Source organism: Poecilia mexicana, unplaced genomic scaffold (assembly GCF_051168715.1).
Source record: "Poecilia mexicana isolate PSO_F unplaced genomic scaffold, ASM5116871v1 scaffold_19, whole genome shotgun sequence".
In the NCBI taxonomy this organism is placed as follows: Eukaryota; Metazoa; Chordata; class Actinopteri; order Cyprinodontiformes; family Poeciliidae; genus Poecilia; species Poecilia mexicana.
In genome coordinates this window covers 7493489-7507919 of record NW_028263388.1, presented here as the reverse complement: position 1 = coordinate 7507919, position 14431 = coordinate 7493489, and the positions used below count along the sequence as shown (strand labels likewise).

At 42.1% G+C, this 14431-nt stretch overlaps 2 protein-coding genes across 2 annotated transcripts in view; one reads left to right on the top strand and one right to left on the bottom strand.

Moving 5' to 3' along the window:
• ogfod3 (2-oxoglutarate and iron dependent oxygenase domain containing 3) overlaps nt 1-7139 on the top strand; it is a 26478-nt gene extending 19339 nt beyond the window's left edge. The window contains exon 9 of the mRNA XM_088016569.1: nt 3784-7139. Coding sequence (XP_087872695.1) covers nt 3784-3920 — 137 coding nt within the window. The 3' untranslated portion in view covers nt 3921-7139. The remainder of the gene's footprint in view (nt 1-3783) is intronic.
• On the bottom strand, nt 3494-14431 carry LOC106927034 (urotensin-2 receptor). Its single transcript, XM_015002320.2, has 2 exons — nt 12929-14431; nt 3494-3964 (listed from the first exon to the last, which is right to left on the bottom strand). Exon 1 carries the CDS (start codon nt 14051-14053, stop codon nt 12983-12985), a length of 1071 nt encoding a protein of 356 aa, XP_014857806.1. The 5' UTR covers nt 14054-14431; the 3' UTR covers nt 3494-3964; nt 12929-12982.

Here is a 14431-nt window from a genome sequence, read left to right as displayed (position 1 = left end):
AGCAGCCCTCCCACTCAGCTCCTCCAGACTAGCCAGCATCAATTAGCAAACACCTGGTGGAACTGAGCATCTGCTGAGCTCATTATAGGACCTACGTCTTGTGCAACACTGGTAAAAAATGTTGTTAAAGGGATTGATGGAGGAGCCATGTTGTGATGGCTTCCTGAAGGCGGAGTTTCTGGAAGGATCAGAAGCTTCTTAAAGAGACGGAGGCCAAATTTCAAGGCGTTAAATTAAAAAGGAAGATTTCTTTTAAGTCACATTTGATATATAAAGCATTTTTGTAACAACTGAAGGTAAAGTTACTCGATTGTGTTATAAAATGATACTATGTAGCTGACAAACAATGCTGGCCCTTGAAAATCATCTGCCACTGCTAGCATTGTGCTAGCGACAAAAGGAAGATGCTTAGATGGACTTGAATTCATCTGTAGTTTTTGCATTATAACTAATCGGAATATTATAAGTGGCTGATTGTATCTGGGAACACATTTCCAGCCATTGACCTATTCTGGACCATCGTCCTTTGAGGGAGCCGATTCACTACAAGCCGGTGGGAGTGATCTATACATTGACCTGACAATGTCTTAAGTTGCACCACTAAAGTTTAAGGCGTCATCAAGTACAAATAAATTATGTCTGATTGTATGGTTATACTTTAAATCCAATGGAAGAAGATTCCTTACACACTTAAATAAAATCTACCTTTTAATAAACCTGCTACTAATAAACGGCATCATGAAGACCCAGTAACGCCTACGTTAAGCTGTGCAGATGTTTAAGTAGGGTTCAATTTTAAGACATTACGCCAAGCTTTTTGTTCTTTCCGAACCAAACTAACGAGTCACATCAGCTTTTACAAATTCACAGCACAACTCTTTGTTTCTCAGCAGAATATCATTTGCATTTCTGATTGTTTTTGTAGCCCGGATCTGCTTTTCCATCTGCTTCAGAAATCAATCTTTTATGTCGTTATAATTGGCTTTTGGGTTTTGTACAGTCTTATCGCCCTAAGTGAGAGCCTTTTGCCTTTTTGAATTCATCGTCGCTGCTGCTCAGGCGGAACATCATTTGCATGCGTGATGATGAGAGATGAAATAAATTCATGGTGTGCATGCAGCATGTGTCCATTAAATACTAGTGGACTGGTTTTATGTGCCTTTTTATGGTATATTGAATAAGCTATCCTATTTGCCAAGGTTAATGATTTAATTACATGTTTAAGTAACCGTTTTATGAATTATTTATTGACACCTCTCAATATTAGTTGGCTCAGTCAGCATTGCCATTAAACTGCTCTAAAATCATTTTATGCATCCTTAAAATTGGATGCTGCTTTGTAAACCAGTTAGTTGCTTTTGCTTTTACAGATGCATTACACAGCTCCTCAGTGGTAGAACAGGATTTATATGTGTAATTCTTGTATCTGGATCTGCTTTGTCCAAGTTTTCCAGAACTTCTGATGTAGCCAGAAGTTTCAGATTCATTGAGTTTCTTACTTTGACAAGTACCACCATCTAAAACACAGGTTCTATATTGATATGAGCCCTAAAATGCACAATTCCTCTCTCATCCCACACAAAAACTGTTAATAAAATGGAATGAAATTCATTTTTTTATATGCTTCATATTAGAAGAGCACAAATTGCAGTTTTTTCTGGCCTCTGGATTTTCTCTTGGTATTATCTGTGGTGTGGATGCGAGGAAAAGCAAACCCTTACCCTTTTACTTCCTAGTTCCTTTGCGCCCTGGAAATGACCTGGAAAAGTTTTTGTCTAAGCCTCTTGAACTCCACCGGCGGCGTCTCTCCTTTGTGCCGCGGCTAATCTCCCTCACTCCACTGTTGGGAGTCTGAAACGTTCTTCACAGTAAACACTGTGAGCGTTCCCACTGACACTTGCAGGGAATTATTTCCAGATAATGCCATTTGGAAGTTATCTAAAGCCACGCAGCCAACTCGGGCGTGGAGAAATGCCCTTGTTTTTTCTCACGTTGCAGTCCTTTCCTGTATTTGCTGCTCATCCTCGTTTGGGAGTTAATTGTCCTGCCGCCCATTCCTGGTTCTTTGCTTCACGGTAGATTCTTTTGTTTAACAGTGAGATCTAATTTTCTTTGACAACCTCTAATCTAACAGGCTGCCAGGGGGATTGCAACTCCCCCAGAAAAGCTCCCACAGAACATCACACAGGGACACGAGTTGTTTGTTCCATCATGGGGAAAGTAGAACACCGACTCCAGCTTTTTCTTTTTTTTGTTGTTGTTTCATTTAATGAGTTAACCCCTTTAAAAAAAAAAAAGCTGAGGCAATAGCAAGTTTTAAAACGACTTTGAAAAACTTTGAAAAACATAATTGTGATGCACAGCCGCTCTCTGGATTGTATCAACTTTTATGCAAATCTAGGATAGACTGTATTTAGTGAGATCCGCTCTGGCTGGAATGTGACAGCAGCTCGTTAGCCTTGGATAAATGAAGAGACTTTCAGAAAATCACCAAGTGTTGATTAAAGAGCGAAATGCTTGAGAAGGGTTTCAGTAAATGGATTTATTTTAGGTTTTGAGAAAGAAAATTGTTGTTTCTCTTACTTTCCACAAGTAGTTAAATTCAAAATATCCACAACTGTTGAGCAGTCATCTGTAACTGTGCTGTTGAATTTTTACAATTTTCAAATATCTTCATTTTCAAAATCTTTCTGTTTGAGTTGTTTTCATCCTTGTAGCTCACAGTATTTGGATGCTGTGTTTCCATAGGAAGGTCTTCCTTCCAATTGCATTTGGGAATCTAACCCAAAACCTTCTCTGCTATGGAGGGAGGAACTTCATCTGAAGGTTAGCTTGATGCCAGATCTTTAAAGTCTTGGAGTAGCTTCTTAAACCTGCTAACACGTCAGCATTTTTGAAACTGCCAGCTTTTAATTCTTCTTTCTTTGATTTGTTTTCCGTTGCATTCTGGACTTTGTTTGCTCACTTTACAAAGTCCTTTTGTGAGTTTCAAATGAAAATGCCCCCCTCACTCCATCTTCTGCTCTTGTGCAATTGTTTCTCTCCATTCCTTCATTCACTTACTGCAGCAGCAGCACGCTGGGTGTTTCACTGCTGCCTCGGCTCATAAAACCACGATGGACAACAAAGCTGTTAACTTTAGCGGTAAAAGCTGGAAAAGCACTTTTAACTGCCTTGTTGCTGAAAAGAGCTGTATAAGTAAAACTTCTTCTTCTTCAAAAGTATTCATGACTTGGACGTTCTGACTGAATCTGAGCTGTTTAGTTAAGAGGAATGAACAAAACGTTTGGATTCCAGATGGTGGAGACCTACTGCTGTGATTCAAGTGAAAGCTGGTCGCACTTCACTTTTTATATTGATATTTATTTCTCAAACAATAAGGGACATAGCATGTAGCTGTATCAACTATCGATGCAGCAACAATGACTGTAAACTGCTTTACTTACTCTTACCGACACGAACAAATGAGAACTTGGTAAAAAGTAGACCAACATTTAAAAAAAAAATCTTTTATTTAAATTATAAATATTTTTCACAATTTATGTAATAAATATGTTTAACCCTGTTTACCATTTGTTCAGTAAAGATCACCAACTACCTTTTTTTTCTTAAAAAGTCAATGTTCAAAGCTTTGTGCCAAATGTCCCATCACCAGATGTGGATTAAAGCCAAACGGCAAATATTTCCTGAAAAGTTAAACTTCCTCTTTGAAGTCTTTTTGTACATTCACTTCCTCCCTAAAGAGTTTTGTTTGTTTTGTTTCGTTTCCTCTCTCCTGTCCAGGTCGGGTGTCTTTCTTCTCCTCTGGATCGGAGAACCTCCACCGCGTGGAGAAGGTAACGTGGGGGACGCGCTACGCCATCACCGTCTCCTTCACTTGTGACCCCAGTCACGCCATCTCCGACCCCTCCCTGCCCTGAGGCGTCCGCCGACTGCGCTGCTTCCCCGTGCGCTTGGACGAGCCCTGCAACAAAGACGGAGACGAAGAAAGTGAACAAGAGAATAAAACTTTTTTATTTTAGGTGTACAGGCTGTGATCGAGAAACATCGCCGGCCGCTGCGTCAAACACGAGCAGCAAAGAGTTGACGAGCTTATGATTCCAGTTGGAGGAGAGACACAAGACAGAGGAAGATGAACTTCAGATGGGAAATTTACCGCGGCAGAAATTCTTACTTGGAAACATCAATTTTCTACCGAACCGAAAAGACTCTGGTTGTTTGGACGTAGCGGCGTACAAGCTGGGATTCCACAGCACAAATTTTCTCCATCATTCCACCACTGATGAGTGTCCAAGTCTTCCGAATGTTCCTGCAAAACGCAGCTCCACATTTTGCCGTCATATTCCAGAAATGTCCCTCAACTCAACATTCCATATTGAGTTTTGCACACCGACTGTCTTGTGTCAAAGCACCAACTTTTAAATTTCACACTAAGACTCTTTCTTCAGCAAGAAACTTCTTTATAAATTCAGACGTTAATAATTCTGATACGAGACCGATATCACAGCTCTGAGTATTGGCTGATATCACCACGAATCGTAAATACTTTTATTTAATTTGTCATGTGGGATGTTATAAAAAGCCTTACCACAAACAGAAAAACAAGCAAAAATCAATGTCTCAAACAGAAAACGATGGTCAACAATAATATGTATGAGAAGAACTGATCCTATAACCAAAGCGTTTGGGATACATAGTGCTGCTGGAGAGGAGTGCATCTGTCAGAGATTTTAGATGCAGCTTGATATAATACAATACTCCTTTTTTGCCTGATATCAGACCGATTTCCGATATGAATATTGGCTCGGTACACCCCTAATAGTCAAATCTTTTTCTTTGGATGCCCAGTACTTGGTAATGATGGCTTTTTATGGCTTAGTGTTCCTGGTTACTGTGTGTCTGGATGTAAATCTCTGTCCTCTGGTTTCTTCTGTTGTTTGGTTTTGTTACATTTTCACATTTCATGAAACAAAATTTAATGTCAGACAGATAACCTGAGCAAGTGCAAGATGACATTTTCAAATAATTTCAGTAGAAACCAACCTGGCAACTTGTGATGTGTTTACAGAAGATGAATTTACTGTCGCAGAATGTTTAGCTTAGCCAAACAGGAGGATTTAACAAATCACCTGAAAACTTTTTTTTTTTTGGCTTTTACTCAGATTATCTTTTTCTTTGTCAACAAACTATTTAATCAACAAACGCAAAGGAAAAATCAGGAGCAGTTGCTTTTTTCTCCTCCGTTACGTCTTCCAACGGTTCTGGTTGGTCCCGTTTCAGTCAAGTTGTTTGGGTTCATGGACATTTCTGATCATTCTGAACTTTTTGAATGTTCTGCTCAAAATGAAACCGGGTCACAGATGCAAATCTTCAGACTCTCAGGGTCACATTTCTCTTTCTCCTTGTGCCAAGGTTTTTGTTGTTTTCTCACGTTTGATTGAACTTCGTGGACTCCATGTGCCAATACCTTGTTTTAGCACACAGATGTAATGTCCTGTTTTCTTTCAGCAATTATGAAGCCATAACACTTGAGTGAACACTTTGTATTTATAAAAATCAGCCAAGATGACGCGTGCGTATGCCTCCATTCTTATCCGCACCTTGGGAGCCACTTGAGGAAATTGCTTGATTGATGATCGGTGTGAGAAGTCACCTTCCTTGGCTTTCTTATTTTCCACACAGCTGCTGCAGCCAATCCTTTGTTTCCTGTTCCCTTTTTATTCTTAATAGATTGTGTGGATTGCTTTTAGAGTCGCTCATTGAAACTCTATTTCACTTTGATGACGTCTGTCAAAGTTCGGTGTGTACGCTTTCCGAGCTCAGGTTTCTACTCGCTCCTCCTGAGTATTGGAAGCTCGCTTTGCCTCAGACATTTCGAAAGTGATTGCTGTTTGCTCGTTCGTGTGTTGCGTCTCGTTTTGCAAATACGTGAACCTCGACACCGAAACAGGAAAACTGGGATACCTCTGAGTTGTAATTGTATGAAAAACAACAATTTTATGAACACATTTGAAGACTAAAAGCTATAAGCAAAGAACTTATCACTGCTTTGCTGCAAATGCAATTCTGACGCAGAGGAAACGAAGCGTGAAGTGTAAGTTTTTTCCATCTGCTGCATATAATGTACACGACAGAAAGAAGCATAGTGATTAGTTTGTGATGGTGTTTTATAAGAGCCTCAATTTATGTGAGGTGTCGGACATATAATTTTAAAATATTTTACCAAAGTCAAGTTCACAAGCTCAGGTAACACCAGGCCTTACACAGCTGTCATGTTCAAAGTCGCTCTTCATCTTCTCAAGGCAGGTTTCCTAGGCTTTTCTGGCGTAGCATCGTATGAACTGACATGTCTGGTTCTAGGAAGGTTTGGCCCTTCCTTCTCCTGACTTATACTATCATCTTTATTGTCTGCATCAATGACTGTGCTGGTACAACTTCAGAAAAAAGAGCACCTTCAGATGTTGAGCGTACCATAGAGACCAGCTTTGCCCCAGACTTTGAAAGGATTCGCGTTGGGCTCCACTTGGCAGAGTGTGACTCAGCGGACCACCGCCCCTCTCTGGCATGCTGTGCTAATTGCCCCAGCACAAGTGAAGAGCAGGCAAAGGAGAATAAAGCAAGTTGTAAGTTCTCCTCGTCTTACTTCACAGGCGAGGCATGTTCATTAGCTACAGATGATTCTGCTACACATTGATGCTAGAGCTTGCCCTGTTAGTGCTGGGAGAAGTACAGGATGTCTGCGAATCCTGAAAGAGTCTTAAATTCATGCTTCCAACATTGAGGCCTTAAAATGCCTGAAATTCATTAAAAAGAATGTGATTTGGCCTTAAATATTGTCACCTTCATAACACGAGTCATTATTTGCCAAGAGTCTTTTTTAGCTGACGAGGGGGGACTTTTGGCAAGAATTTATTTTTTCCCAAAATCACTTTTGAGAAAACACCTCATCTTGGTGAAAAAAAATGTTTTATTGTTTCCAGTAAGCACATTTATTTTCATAATTCCATTTTGAGCAATTTTATGACCAATGATAACGCGGTTAGGGGAGGAAGAGCAGGACGAACTCATCACTGACGTTTATGAAATTGGAGAACTTCTCTGAGCTCTCTGCAAATAAATTACACTAAAACATCTCAGAAGGCAAATTCTTGAGTCATAAGTTCTTGTTTTTTTTTTTACCCTTGTGCAAAGCTTAAAGTGCTAGACTAGCATTATAGGCTAGCTCTTTAGCCACACGGAAACACTGTGAATTGAGGCTGGGCTTGGCGTTTGAAGAGTAGTTTTGTCAACAACAAAGCTGCTGCTGCTGAGAAAAATAACCATATAAATAGTCGATTGGAGGTTTGTTTGTGCTATAATAATGAATCACCTCTTCACATTATTCAGCTCAGTTAGACTCACTTTGGGATGTCGGTCCATCATCACCACAGCAATCTTCCTTTGCAGGAAGTGGTTGGGCAGGTTCCCATAGTGACTTCATTAGCATTTCAGAAAACCTTAGTGGGTCTAGAAATAGCCAGAGTCCAAAGTCAGAGTGGACTTTTCAGTGACACTGGTGTTAATGAAGGAGCAGCTGGTCAAACTGCTGTGGTCCACTGGGCCACACTGCCAGCTCAATTATAGCCTCATGAAGCCCAGCCCAAAAAATTAAAACAAAGACCAAACAACCAGCAGCAGCTGAGAGCTTATGCACTAAATGCCTAATAAAGCATCAAAAATGGGGGGATTGCAAGTTTTAGTGACGTTCATGACCTCTACACACAAAGGCAGTTTAATTTCTCAACTTTTATAACAGCAATTTGAAATGTTTTCACAGTCAAATAGCAGCGCAGCATGCCAATCTGGTATCCAAGCAGGAAAGGAGTCACTCATTGTTTGGGTAAATGATTCAGACTAAAACCAGAGAAATGAGCTGCCTCGGTCTTTTTATCCTTTGGATCTTGTTTGGACACCAGAAATGAATGAAGTTTTTTTATTTGCAGCAGCAGCAGCAGGATTTGATGAACTAAAATAACCTGATTATTCATTCCTTCCTTGAAAGAGAAAGCCAGCAGCGAGTAAACTCAATTTTCACAGAGTTTATACCTAAATTAGCCTTGTTCCTGTTGGAAGTTGAAACTTAAAATCGTGCCAAATAAGCTGCTGGTTGCAACATACAGACGCATACAAAGACACATTTCTTTGTATGTTCTGTATTTAAATGCTAAGGGAAAATAAACAAGGGAACTTTGAAAGAGTCGGAGGAATATGGTTGAGGTATTCTTCACCTGATACAGATTTAAGTGAGTCTTTCTTTGTCAGGAAGAGAATACTCACAGTTTACGCACATAATTTAGATTTTTAAGTACCTGCCAGGAGTGGAAGTTTTGAAGAATTAACGAGTGGTCCAAACGGAGGAAGGCCCAGAGGTTGGGCCAGAAAACGACCTCATCAAAGTACAGGAGACGGAGTACCTCTATTTTGGATCAGGTGTTATTTACTTCTTTTGGAACCAAAAGAAGTGGGATTCTTCGTCAGATTCCATCATCAGGGCCTCTCAGCCTCGTCTCTCTTGGCAGCAGTGCCCCAAACAGGCCCTGTCTGCCCAGGGAGTTTAAATAGTAAATGAACTGAATTCATACGGTGAGTTTTCCACTCAGAACACATTACAGCCACATTCACCCAATAGCCATCATGAACACACACATTAATACATCAACATGGATCAGTTGGCGATTTGGAGATAAGTGCGTTGAATGTTTGGCTGATAATCACTTGGAATTCAAGACCGAATTTCATGCAATATCTAAAAAAAAAAAAGGTTTTTAGGTGGACCAGAGTTTGCTGTTTTGGTCCGACTCTGAGTTCGATTCACACCTCCCCAAACGAACCGGACTTTTTAGACTGGAGTTCGACTAAAGTGGACTAAACAGGACTGGTGTGAATGCCCCCTCAAGAGAATCTCATTAAAAGTTTTTGTTTAGACCTTTTCAGTTTTCTTGGTCAGATTAATGAAGGTTTTGAATTGAAATGTGGTGTACTTACTTTTCACATGGCTGTGAATGTTTAGTGATATTGCATCTCATCTCCATAAAATGGCCACATGTTGGTGGTGTGCTTTTTTTTGGGGGGGTCATTTTGCTTACAAATCCAACCAGAACATTTAATAATAGATCAAATTCCTGACTAGTGATTGGAGATTAGGTCATTTTCTGGGGGGAATAGTATGTTTATTCTATTTCAGTGGGTAGAACCAGCTGTTTGCCGCATTAGTCTTGAGTACGTTTATAGTCTTCGTGCTGATTTATGAGTTAAAGTCAGTCATATTTAATAAATCACATGAACTCAGAGGATGAGAATATTTTTTGGGACTCAGGAGAAACATCAACAACCTCCTACAAAAACAACCCTGAATTTTTCACGAATCTTGAACGTACAAAAGGAGTTGGATTGGCTTGAAAATTGTCACAGCTCAAGATTGCATTCAGATCATTTTCATACGGAGAGAAAATGTGATGCTTTCCTTGTCTCATTGCTGGGTGTGAGGACCACAGCAGACGTGTCCAGACAAGCATCACCATATCCTTCATTTCCTTCTGTCTACACTCCGTGTCTTTTCCCTCTCAGAAACCACGAGTTGTGTTTCTGCATCCCTCATCCAGATGTTTTTCACTGTATTCTTTTCCACACTTAAACTTGTTAAGCTAGGCCTGCATACACTAGCAACAGTTTGTCAGTTGTGAACTCTGAAACTCCTTTTGTCTGTAAACTAAAGGATCTTTAGATTAAAGAGACGTTTACGGTGGAGGCCCAGTGTTCATATGGGTTAATGACCACAACCACAACAATCCACAACGTCTAGTGCAGTGTTTCTCAACCCTGGTCCTCACCGTCCCCCTGTCCTGCATGTTTTAGGTATTTCCCTTCTGCCACACACCTGAATTGTATCTCTGGGACATCAACAGGTTTCTGCAGTACTTGGTGGTCATGCAATCATTTGAATCAGCTGCTCTGGAATAGAGGCACATTCCTCTATTCCAGAAATGTATAGCGGAATAAAATCACTTATACCTGCCTGTTTCAATAGTTCAAACACAAAATACACCTTAATATGCATTAATACACAACCGTCTTGGCGCTAATGCAGAAGCTAATGTCCACAGGCTTCATTCTCCCCACTCTTGGGGATACAATCAGTCAGCGGCAAGGAAGATGAACGGTGTTCCTGGATTGGCTGCTCTGCAAATGCCAGCCAATAGTGTGTCGAGTAGCATTGCGCCGACGTAGTTCAGCTTCTTAAGTGGCGTTTTCTTCACAGTATTTTCTATGTGGTCAAGGGGAAAAAACGGAAAATAATTTGGAGTTATGAAGCGAGTGTATGAATATTGAAACTGCTTTAGTATTAAACTGCTGAGCCTGATCAGAGAGCAGTAACTCATAGTTACTGTAGATGGGCTGTAATTGATTGAGTTAGTTTTTTTGACAAGAAAATCACAAAATTATGAAGTTGTTTTTAATTTCCTTTAATCTAAGACCTGAAATGAATTAAAAATAAAATGTCTTCTTAACATGGGAATGACTAATTTATTAATCCAGCTAAGTCTGTGCAGTAAGCAATTGATAAATTGATGGCATGATAAATTAAAATGAACTTTATAATTTCCATTCTGTTTATCATTTTTTGGATTTTTGCCTGACAGAAAATTCCCACAAGAAAAAAAAACAAACCCATTTACGATATTAAATATTCCTACTTAGGCAAAATTTAAGACTTAACATATTTAAGGCCAACTTACTTTTTTAAAAAAGAGTTTAAAATATTTTAAGGCTTTCATGAATTTAACACTTTTTAAGGTTGTTATCTGTCATTGCAATAATTACTGGGACAATTTATCGTCCGGCAAAACGTATCGTGTCGGGCCTAAATCCAGATTATTCTTTTCAATCCACTCTTTGCTATTAGCAGGAATTAGTAACTTCAACAAAGTTTTTGGGTTAAAAACTTAACCAGGTCAAACTCATAACCCAACTTTGTTGTGATAAATGAACCCGACCCTGGGATGGATTCCCGACCTCCTGGGTCTTTGGAGGACGTTGTGATTCCAGGCTGTCCAGCCATCAGCTGGTCAACCCAGGAACAGAAAACAACTTGTGACAAGTTTACGAGCTCAGATCATCCCAGAAGGACGGGACGGATTCCAGATTCACACCTACACCGCATCAACCGCTGCAGTCCTCCTCACCTCTTTAGTCACATCCATCAATAACACATCACCTTCCACACACACACACACACGCATACACCCACGTCATGTTACTGTGAGTCAATAATGCAAAGCCCCTCATGAATCCTGATGCCTGCTGGGAGAATGTTCGAACTAATCAAAGGACTTTGTGGGTTTTTAATTGCAGCGCGTTAACCACAGGTAAAGTTTTAGTCGATGTTTGTTTTTAAGAGTTGAAGAGCTGAGCAACCACGAGGCGAAACGGAGCTGCAAAAGGACCATGCAAAAACGATTGGATTTGTTTCCCTGGCTCTTTGGTTGAACCCAGGGGTAAACAATGATTTCTGCTAATTATTTCATTTGACAGTCACTTTTATCTCGTTCACCACCAAGATGAACTTTAAACCAGTCCTGGATTAAACTGTGTAGATCCTACATTAGATGGATTTAAATACTATTTTACCTCCACAATGTAGTTAAGTTTCTATCTAGAGTAAAAGAGTTTACATGTTTACATGCAAATGTCTTCATACCTCTGGAACAGTTCATTTTTTCATGTTTCAACTTCAAAATTCATAGACCAACACTCCGTGGTACAATACTGTGAAGTGGGAGAAAATGTATATATAGTTGATATTTACACATGAAAAAAATAAGAACCTGTGGAAGGCGTAGGACTGTGATTGGACTTTGTCATTCAAACACAGGATATTTTAGAGCTTTTGGCTACTTTTCCGATTCATGTTTCCCGTACACAGTGATAAAATAATTTAGAAAATAAAAACAATCTACCGTGACACCAGTTTGGGACACAACTGAAAGCCGTCAATTTTTCTCTCTGTCATGCTGCCCTGGGTGGAAAACCTTATGTCCTGCATGGAACAGCTTGACTTTTAATCCAAGTCACTTGTATTCAGTTTAACTGGAAGGACTGATTTCTGTAACTTGGCATCTGGAGTCTAGAGGGCCACACAAAAAGCCATGGGGGGCCGGATTTGGACCCCGGACCTTGAGTTTGACACTTGTGTTTTAGATGAAAGCATATTTAAGGAGGGTTATTGCGCCCATTTCCTTCATTTTGTGAGGCCGATCTTATCAACCAATCAGCAAAGGTCTAAAAATCAACCACTGTCCTCTTCAGCTCTGCAGTGAGAGGTGTTGGACTGACTGACCAGTCCACCAGGTCAGATCTGCACATTTGCAGTTAACCCTAGTCACCCCACTGTGACAAAAAACTTTGGTATCTGCCAAAATCAGGCCAGGTTTTTTGAGGATCTGGGCAACCGGCCAGAAAACTGCAATGGTGCACATATGGGTGCGTGCTTTGATTGGCCCAGTCAAAGTCCAGACATAAACTGAGAATATGTGGCAAGAATTGAAATTAATCTTCAAAAATGCCTTCTACTCAATCCAACTGATTTGAGCTGTTTGGTAAAAAAAGAAAATTTTAGATTTGCCTTTTTTTCTCTCGTATTTTTGCAATATACTGTCTGTTGATGCATCGCATAAAAACCTAATAAAATGAATTGGATTTGGGGTTTTTGACAGGACAAATATAAAAAAGTTTAAAGTGGTCTGAATATTTCTGAAAGGCTTTAGTTCTTGAAGTTCTACTAATAAGCGCGCTGCTGACTAAAAATCAAAGCCAAACTTTGCGCGCTCTTTACGCACGGTGACGGTGCGGCCTCCTTTTTAATCCAAACAAACAAAAAAAATATACTCACCTATAGCACTTCTTGTCTCTAGGAGCCATCTTTCCACCTCCTCCAAGAAAGAAGTCACCTGAGCGTCCCCATCACCAGCGTCTCGGAGTTGAACTCGTACTGGTTGCTGGAGGAGGCCGACTTGCCCCAGGAGTGCAGGCTGGGCGGCCGCTGCTTGAACGACGACGTGTACTTGTAGAAGCTCCTGTGCCTGTTCTTCAGGTACTCCCGGTAGTTCTTGGTGAGCAGCGTGTAGAGGAACGGGTTGATGCAGCTGTTGGAGTACGTCAGGCTCGCCACAAGGTAGTTGATGCACGTGTGCGTCTGCGAGGCCAGGCTCAGCGGCTCGGCGTGGTACAGCGGCAGCAGCTGCCAGATCCAGAAGGGCAGGAAGCACGCCCAGAACACCAGCACGATGGTGAAGATCATGATGAGCACCTTCTGCTTCGGGGAGCGCCTGCCGCCGCTGCTGATGGCCGCGTTGCGCTGCGACTCCAGGTAGGTGCGCGCCAGGCGCACGTACAGGTAGCCGATGACGAGGCCCGGCGCCATGATGCTGGTGCCGAACAGCACCGTCACGTACACCTTGTACGCCAGGGGAGCCCACGTGGGCGCGCACATCCTCTTCACGCCGCCGTCCGACGTCTTCTTGGTCGTCTGCGCCACCATCACCATCATGGGCACGGTGAGCACGAGCGACAGCAGCCACACACCCCACGCGAGAGCCTTGCGGTAACTCTTGGAGCGCCGCACCGTGTCCAGCGGCTGCGTAACGGCCAGGTAGCGCTCCGTGCACATGACGGTGAGCGTGAAGATGCTCGCGTGCATGGTGAGCAGGTCCAGGCTGAGGAGGATGCGGCAGCCCACGTCGCCGAAGTACCAGTCCTTCAGGAAGTAGGTGGACACCACGAAGGGGATGGTGGACAGGTACAGCAGGTCCGCGAGCGCCAGGTTGATGATGGAGATGTACATGGAGGTGGCGAAGCGGATGGAGTGGCACATCACCACGAGCGTGTACACGTTCCCGGACACGCCGATGATGTAGACCACGGACAGCAGGGTCCCGAAGGTGGAGGTGATGACGAGCTCGTGGTCCACGGCTCCGGCCCCGACGAGCCGCGGAGTCACAGACCTGTTGTTCATCATGCCCCGCGCCGCTTCCGCTCCAGCTCGGCTCCGGGTTCCGCTCCTCTGGCTCGCGAAGGAGTTTGGGGAAACAGAGAGAAAGGGCGCGCGCACGCACCTTGGCACTGCTGGTGGTTCTGCCTGTCCTGCTCTGAGCTCAGCGGCGCCGCGGCTCCCCGCTCCTGACGTCACCCCCGTATCACCGACACCCCCCTTTATGTTAGACTGATCATCTGTAGGCTGACTTATCAGCTGGCGGTTTATGATTTCACGCGGGAGAAAATTGCTTCCTACTTCATTCTCCTTACGCAAAGATCGGTGAGACAGACTAACTTCATTTTTGCAGAGAGAGCGCAGCAGGACCTGAACCTGTTCAGAACAGAAAGCAAAAGGAACTGA